At 51.3% G+C, this 8,462-nt stretch overlaps 3 protein-coding genes across 3 annotated transcripts; 1 reads left to right on the forward strand and 2 right to left on the reverse strand.

Moving 5' to 3' along the window:
* Window positions 1–780: 780 nt before the first annotated feature.
* Window positions 781–2,661, reverse strand: GGI43DRAFT_407488 (uncharacterized protein). The gene is made up of 4 exons (XM_083206232.1): window positions 1,805–2,661; window positions 1,608–1,675; window positions 1,498–1,540; window positions 781–1,421 (listed from the first exon to the last, which is right to left on the reverse strand). The coding sequence occupies exons 1-4, from the start codon at window positions 2,340–2,342 to the stop codon at window positions 1,306–1,308; spliced, it is 765 nt and encodes a 254-aa protein (XP_083059915.1). The 5' UTR covers window positions 2,343–2,661; the 3' UTR covers window positions 781–1,305.
* Window positions 2,662–3,435: 774 nt separating this feature from the next.
* On the forward strand, window positions 3,436–5,790 carry GGI43DRAFT_407490 (proteasome regulatory particle base subunit RPT3). Its single transcript, XM_083206233.1, has 4 exons — window positions 3,436–3,832; window positions 3,935–3,976; window positions 4,057–4,155; window positions 4,224–5,790. The coding sequence occupies exons 1-4, from the start codon at window positions 3,678–3,680 to the stop codon at window positions 5,191–5,193; spliced, it is 1,266 nt and encodes a 421-aa protein (XP_083059916.1). The 5' UTR covers window positions 3,436–3,677; the 3' UTR covers window positions 5,194–5,790.
* A 421-nt stretch (window positions 5,791–6,211) lies between these two features.
* Window positions 6,212–8,186, reverse strand: GGI43DRAFT_75140 (vesicle coat protein). The gene has a single exon (XM_083210240.1). The coding sequence runs from the start codon at window positions 7,840–7,842 to the stop codon at window positions 6,418–6,420; it is 1,425 nt and encodes a 474-aa protein (XP_083059917.1). The 5' UTR covers window positions 7,843–8,186; the 3' UTR covers window positions 6,212–6,417.
* Window positions 8,187–8,462: the final 276 nt, after the last annotated feature.

The raw sequence follows: 8,462 nt of genomic DNA on the forward strand, positions 1-8,462 counted from the left end.
CTAAATACGGACCCTACGGACATTGCACTTGTACTTTAGCAGGTTGTAACTATAATTTCTTTTTTTAAAAAGACAAAAAGTATAAATACTCCAGAGAGCTTAGTTCTAACCAAACGCGAAAGAATATCCTCCTTCTCAGCTCCAGCTAATACCACTCACCTCCTCAGCTCGGTGAGGCCCCTAAAACACAAGCTAGTAGGTCTAGTAGTAGTAGCTAGAATTCGGGGTCCGCATTCCCGCACAGCATGTGCGGGTACCACTGAGCTCTTAGCCAAGTTGCAGGTACCTTGCCCCCCCCTTAGAAACCATAGGCAGCCAGCTCTGAGCAAGCTAAATTGATCGATCTGTGGGGTAACAGTCCTAGACCAGCAAGTACCTCGGACTTTAGCGGTACAAGGAGGGGATATTTGTGGCACTCATCCCCACAGCCGCATGCGGGGCAGCCCCATTGCTTAAACCTGCTGGCCTAGATTGGGTTTCACCACCCAACTGAACGTTAGGGAGTGCTAACAGAAGCCTACATGAAGCATACCATACGATGCCAGGAGGGAGCACCAATCAAGCGAGGACATAATGCGCAGTGCATAGTGAAGTAAGAATCTTTTGAAGCGAGAATATCTGTATGCATATGCAGCTTCCAGCTGTTTAGTTGCAGGTAGTAAGCACAGCAGGGCGCAATCCCCAGTCTTACAAGTCGGAGATGATCATCCAAGTAGCATATAAGACAAACACCTTATACGATGCATGATACACAAGACACAATACAACATACAATAGGCATACAAAAGGATACAAGAGTAGAAATTTACCTATCTACCTAATTACCTAATAACCCAGTGCCTTGATTGCCAAACAAAGTCCAAATCTCAAAGAGTTTCCTCAGCTGCCGATCCGGCGGGATGCTAGGAACCAATAACCTGTAAAATACCGAACAAATACAACGAAAGACCAGAATAAGTACCGCAATACACTTCGCCCAAACTTGAATATAAACGCCGGGCAGCCCTGCAAGGACTGTCCTCCAAAAGAAATAAAAACCAGAGTGGTCATCCATACTCCACGCAAAGCCACCGCAGCCGTACTTCCTGCCAGGAATATACACTCCAATAAAAACCAAGAGGCCAAACATTCAACAAATCCCAAAGCCGTCAGACGCCGTCGGGTACCGACCGACACTGATGAATACAACAAAGCCAAGCAAGCATCTCATGAGGAAAAAAAAAGGTATCTAGATAATTCAGGGTCCCGAAGGAAGCGAGAAAGAAAAAGCGTATGATGCGTGACGATAAAGGCAGTGTTGTATGTTTACTCTGGAAACATATTCTTTATCTCCTCATCGGTCAGGTGGATCTCGTGTACGGGATCTCGTCTATTCTCCAAAGGGACGTAGTAGCAGTCGACGTAGGAGGGAAGGAAGATTTCTAGAAAAGGAAGCTGAGTTAGCCACCGTATTACCACTTCTCTCAAACCCCCACGGTGCAAGATAAAGAAACATACCAGGATTCCACATGAAGCCCTGGCCCGAGGATAAGTACGAAATCTAATATATGGTCAGCATGAGCAACGGTCATCATGACAAGGCTAGTGTAGAGGAGAGGGGCACGTACGAGTCGGGGAGGGCCATCTGGTGCTCCAATGTTGATAACGGTGCACTCTTGCTTGGAAAGGGCCGTGCCTGTACAACGTGGTCAGCAAACGGGTGGAACACAAGGCGGACCACACGGCTCATTGGGCTGTGCCGACTGGCAGCTCCCTCACCGGCCATGATCCGCAGCCAAAAGATTAGATTCAGAGGTAAACGTACTCAGCAGGCTGGGACGACGACTGCCCAGTGCCGTGGCCTTTTCCTTGCCCTTGGGGGAGGCGGAGGGGCTCGAGGTCGATGGCGAGCTGGAGTATGAGCAGTCTGACGAGCTGCCGGCCGTCTCCGAAGAGACGCTGTATCTGGCCGCCGGGATGTTGATTGATGAAGACATGCTTGGAGTCGAGGCAGAAGCTGTCCAGACCAGCCCGTGGCAGAGGCAAGGCAAATGGAGGCGCTGATCACGCAAGGATCGTGAATGACGCAAAAGAGGCGAGTCGGCACAGGAGAGAGATGAAGATGCGAGTCGGCACAAGGGCAGTAAACAAAAGCCGGGCAAAAAGGTTGGGAAGACTATTGAAGGCTGATGCGGAGAGAAATGCCGACAGCGGCCTGTGAAGAGCGTGAGAGAGCCGGCGAAGCGTTGCGGGATGTGGTGTGAGGTGAGGCCAAAAGATGAAAGTGTGACGAGCAGGTCCAAGTAGGCGAGATGAGCATGGAGAATGAGTTGCAAGACAGTCCGGCCTACGGAGTACCTCATTCGCCTTGCCGATAGCCAGCAGTACTCGGTACTTGACGCTGCTCCAGTAAAACGGCACTGGGCAGGAAACAGCTCAATAGGGTGGCTTCGTACCAGGTACGAGCACTAAGGGCGTCTGCTCCCTAGTAGCGGAAACCTTGTATTGGCGATAACTCGACCGACCAAGGTGACTGGACGGGACTTGGCCCGGGATCATCCTGCGGCTCGCTGTGCTGCGACTCTGGCGCCATGGAGGCCCGTCCAGCATGTACTGTAGCGGTACTGTAGCAGTGCTGGCCACTTGCAGGACATGCATGGGGTGAATAATGCCTATCGAAGAGACGCCAAGGGCAGACAAAGCACGGCAGGACATGCATTGATCCTATCTATCTGTACCTCCATGGAGCAAACAGTTTGAAGTTGCCAGGCAGCCAGAGCAAGTACCCCATACATCGTGCGATGCCGGCATGACTCTCCAGTCGCGCAACTCCCGTCATGGTGCGGCAAGTAGCCAGTACCTCCGTACAGTGCTGTCACAGGCCTGATTCAGATCTGGCTGGGTCTTTGACATCAATGCCCCATCATGCCAACCCGTGATGCCCAGCGGGCGTCAAGGCGCTGGGCACCGGTACCTGCGCGGCATTAGCACTGGCTGTCACTGCTGGCACTGGGCGTTAGCAGCGGCAGGTAGCGGCGACCTCGAGGCCCAGCAGCGGACAAGGGTCGGGATGGGGCTGCAGTCTCCATGGCGCCGTGCACTGGATCCAATCGGAGAGGGGCTGATCGCCTAAGGCTGGCTGGGCTGTGCTCCTGGAGGGGACTTCACCGTGGCCAGCTGTGCTGAAGTGTGTGTGAAGTGTGCTGAAGCGCGCTGAACGGCCCTGCCAGAGACCACTAAACAGCTTGAGACACCCTCCTCGAAGCTGTTTTTAGGCATCAAATGCAAGCACTAAGATTCAAGGTTCCGCATCGGGCGGAGCTCCAGGCATGCCCCGTTGGCAGCCAACTGGTGCCGGATTTGGCTTAGCGCGTCTTTGTCTTGGCAACAGCTGCTGAACTGGATGTAGGTACTTTCCAGTTGTACTCTTGCTCCACATCTCCGTATCGCGATAACGTGCATATCACGTGCGTTGACTAAGCAGAGCCTGGGAAAGGCTGCGTCTTGTGTTGACGCCTGGTTAGTGATAGCTTTGGTTGCGTAACGAAGTAGCTGGCTAACAGTTATCGACGTCTTCCGGCTACCAACTCAACGTTTCTCTCCGCATCGTTTTGACCTCTATTCCTTTCCCTCTCTTTGTTTTCATTACGATAACCTTCAATTAATTGCACGAAAAACACTCGACACACGCAGACATCATGGGAGACGTCGCTGTGGAAAGCCAGGCCACCACGGTGCCACCTCACAAGAAGGCCGCCCCTTCAGCGATTCCCAACATTGACGACTTCGAGGGCTTACCGACCGATGGAGAGGATGATTATGCGACCTTGAAGAAGCTTCAGAGGCAGTTGGAGTAATGCCCCCCCTTCTCCTGGCGTTCCGCGCAGAGCCTCTCCCCGCAGAGGACCGCCGCCTCAACGCTGTCTTGGATCACAGCTGCTAACCAGCATTTCAGATACATCCAGCTGCAAGAGGAATACATCAAGGATGAGCAAAGGTTCGTTTCCCCCTTAAAATATACGCTCATATCATACTACACAAACCGAATCACTAACCTGTTTCTCTTTCATCCTTTAGGAGTCTGAAGCGAGAGCTAGTACGAGCTCAAGAAGAGATCAAGCGTATTCAGAGCGTACCCCTCGTCATTGGCCAGTTTATGGAGGCCATCGATCAAAAGTAAATGAACCTTTCCTCCCACTGGGACTGCGCTGTAGAAACTCGTCATTCTAACATGCACGGTCTAGCACCGGCATTGTCCAGTCAAGCACAGGCTCCAACTATGTCGTCCGAATTCTATCCACCCTCGACCGCGAATTGCTCAAACCCTCCTCCTCCGTTGCGCTGCACAGACATTCCAATGCCCTCGTCGACATTCTGCCCCCGGAAGCCGACTCCTCCATTGCCATGCTTGGCGCCGATGAGAAGCCCGATGTGACATATGCCGACGTTGGTGGTTTGGACATGCAGAAGCAGGAAATCCGAGAGGCCGTCGAGCTGCCTCTGACGCACTTTGATCTTTACAAGCAGATTGGTATTGACCCCCCTCGCGGTGTCCTGCTGTACGGCCCGCCTGGTACCGGCAAGACCATGCTTGTCAAGGCTGTCGCCAACTCCACCACTGCCAGCTTCATCCGTGTTGTCGGCTCTGAATTCGTTCAGAAATACCTGGGAGAGGGTCCCCGAATGGTTCGTGACGTCTTCCGTATGGCGCGCGAGAACTCACCCGCCATCATCTTCATCGACGAGATCGATGCCATTGCTACAAAACGTTTCGACGCCCAGACTGGTGCCGATCGTGAAGTCCAGCGTATCCTGCTCGAGCTGCTCAACCAGATGGACGGTTTCGATCAGACCTCCAATGTCAAGGTCATCATGGCCACAAACCGTGCCGACACCTTGGACCCCGCCCTGCTGCGTCCTGGTCGTCTGGATCGAAAGATTGAGTTCCCCTCTCTGCGAGATCGTCGCGAGCGCCGACTCATCTTCACCACCATTGCTAGCAAGATGAGCCTGGCCCCCGAGGTAGATCTAGACAGCTTGATCGTGCGAAACGACCCGCTCTCTGGTGCCGTCATTGCTGCCATTATGCAAGAGGCCGGTCTCCGGGCAGTCCGCAAGAACCGATACAACATCATCCAGACCGATCTCGAAGATGCTTATTCAAGCCAGGTAAAGGGAACCAGCGACGATAACAAATTCGACTTTTACAAATAAAAAAAATCATATTGTATCCATCTCATGGGCTGTTGTCAGACGATCAAAGAGCTTGTTTTTCTGGCGAAATAGGATGGGACGACTGGGAGAGGCTACTTGCTGCTATTAAATACATCTATAGCTTTTTCTCTCTCTCTTCTATTCTTCTTATGCAAACTATGGGAAGTATCTGGGAAAGGAATGACGGAGGGGACAAGGGAGTTGAGCAAATTCGGGATTATAGCATAAAAGAAAAAGAAAGGATAGCTATTGGTGTCGTCTTTAATAATGAACCTGCGGCGTTGGAATCTATCTAGTCGTCTTCTCAATGCGGCAATGCACTTCCACATGTCTCCTGGCTGTACTTATAACATCACCACCCGCACAGTGGGAGAGATTCTTGCATGAGGCTGCATGTAATGTAATTCCTAGCATTTGAAAAGTATCATCTTGAATTCCGTTTGCTGCAGTTGGCATGGTTAATTCTTACTAGTAGTAAGATGGACTGGTGATTCTACGATGCGGAGGTAGGTAAACTACAATCATGAGCATGATATCACAAAGACCGTAGTCACAGTCATCAGTTCAGTTGAAATGTTATCCATGATAAAATTTTATCAAGTAGAGCCTATTTGCTATTAAACCATTAAGACCTTCCATCAAAGAGCGCCTATCGCTCTTTGCTCCTTTTTTTTCTCTTCTTTTTGACAATTTTTGTAATCCAAACTGGTCCCTTTTTCCTATCCAATGGCTTCCGTCTATGAGAAATGCGTTATTTTGTTTCACCTTGCCTTGATCCTTTCCCTCGCTAATAAGAAGTGACACATGGCCCATCGGCCTGAAGAAAATGTGGTTGTATCATAGTCACCGCATTGCAAACAATGAGGATAAATCAATGCAGGTCGAAAAGACAATTAGAGAATGGGTTGAACCCCAGACGTTAGACCGTAATGACCGAGCTTACTCGCATAACCATTACCCATTACGCCTCGTTTCGTGCAGACAAGAATAGACAAAACACCGGTGCTATGCTGACAATGAACACAGTTTCAAGGGCATGGAATCATGCCCCGTGAGACAGTTTTGAGGAATATTAGGCATGTACATCAAGTAAATCCCAATTATCCCTTAAATAATGTTTCGCAATGCCGTTCGGCGGGTATCAGTAGAAACGATTATAGGAAAAGAATAATACAATATAAGAAAACCTCAGTATTGAGGCGTGGAGAAGAGTTCGTAAACCCTTTATGAATTTAGGGACACGCCCACTTCGAACAACAACTGCACAAACTTTTTGTGTAGAGTGATGAAGAAGTCTGGTTGCCCAACTAGCTCCGCAAGTCCACGAGCTTTGAGCGCGGAAACACCGCCAGGACCACCCATACGTCTGGTGAAGCCACTTCCGCCTGTCAGAAAGCTGCTGCCGCTGCGCTCCACATTCGGCGCATCAGTGGTGGATGATGATGCCACATGGCTGCTCGGTCCACCGCTGTGCATGACGCTGCCGATGGGAGACGATTCTGCAGTGCGCTCTGCCTCAGCCTCGGCGAGGGTTTGAATCCAAATAGCGAGCTCGCGGAAGGTGGAAGAAATCCCCGTGAATGATTTCATGGCAAGTCTCTCTTTGTGAGTGCTGAGAGCCAAAAAGGCGTAGACACGTTTATGCCCTCGAGCATGGACATCGGGAATTCGAAAAATGTAGGCTGTAGTATATCCAGTCGCAGAATCTCCGAAGAAGATGGCACCGCCTGATGCAGCCGCCCCGGCGCTTTGGGTGGTTACAAAAGAGGGAGAGTTGTGATGCTGGGGAGAAGACGTTGGTGTTATAGTTGAAGGAGCTCGAGGCAGAGTTTCAAATGTCAGGGCTCGCAGACATGAAGCTCGAATTAGGGAAAAGGACTCGGCGAGAATTGGCTCATGCGTAGACGTGTAGTCTACGTAGTGAATATGACTGGGGTGGCGTTCCGAAGTCGTGGATGTGCTAGAACACGACGTAGTCCGAGAGCTCACAGTGGACACGTTTCTTCTACTGCGTGCCTGTCTAGGAAGGTCATGATCCGCATCAGTATCACTAGATGACTGCGAATTTGGCGGCGACGCAGCTGGGTCGACAGGAAGAAAGACACGCTCAGCTGGCGCACGGGTACGCAAGGTTGGTGATCTCGTGTCAATAACATCTTCTGCGACTGCTGCGGCATTCTGCTGTCGGCGGGGCAACGTCATAGCGCAGTTGTCGCAGGGGCCTTGTTTTCTGGTGACAGTTTCGTCATAAGTCCTACGGTAACTCGAGTCTCGTCGTGGCTGCTGAGACAAGGGTCGTGGGCTTTCGGGAGGTGTGTCGAGGCCTGTCATCGCAGTGCCATCTTTAGCAGCGCTGGGGCCAGTGCCCGGAGATCGACGCAGGGCTGGGCGTTGAGATTGGGCATCTTGAGATATGCTCAAATCTCGAATACCGTCGGCAAGTGCGGCTGAGGTGGTTCGAGGCTGCGATTCTGATGCGACTGGGGCGGAGCGCGGGGGCTTGTCGATTGTTACGGCTGGGCCCTCATTACATGTGCTGCAAGCTGCCGCTAGACCTTCGGTGACCATCAAGGGAGTCGGCCCATGGATGTCACAGTAATGAGCCAGACATAGCTGTACATTGAGCGTCAGCAAAAGCGTCATATCCATGATCCGCTCACAAGCTTTGTTGACCGAAGCGTGGATAGGTAACCAGAGCGTCAGAGTTATGATATGCAATAGGAGGAATGTCGTCGGATCATGGGTCAACTTTTCCCAAGGGACATGTCTAAATGACGTTGAAATCTAATAAACGAGCTGTTGCCATGAAACCATAGGGCCACAGTGAGATAAGAGGAATTGCACTTGCACGCAGGAAGGGCGTCCCTTGACCCCTTGAAGTAGAATTCAGAAGCGTACGGAACAACAGCGACACACAGGAATGCTTGTGTGATATGAGCCTCGACCAAGAGTGTCGCAGCCCTTGTTCTTGGCTTCCCTAGAGGCTAGGACACTCGTCCAATGGGACCAAGCATTCAGATATACATGGGATCTGAAAGGCAACTGTGCTCCCTCGGCTCACTCCAGTAAGGCTGCGGGCAGCATGGATGATGCCAATAAGAGAAGTCATGTGGGTAGATAGGAGGAACAGACTGACAGAAGCGGTGTGTGCAAGTGAGAATGTACACTTCCGAGTCTGCATGTAACGGACATCGTGTACCGCTTCTCTACCGTCCAAGAATGATCATAGTGACGGCACTTGAGGCTGCCAGTAGCCCCCAACACACACT

Source organism: Trichoderma evansii, assembly GCF_050947405.1.
Source record: "Trichoderma evansii strain SZMC 28006 chromosome Unknown GGI43scaffold_12, whole genome shotgun sequence".
NCBI lineage: Eukaryota > Fungi > Ascomycota > Sordariomycetes > Hypocreales > Hypocreaceae > Trichoderma > Trichoderma evansii.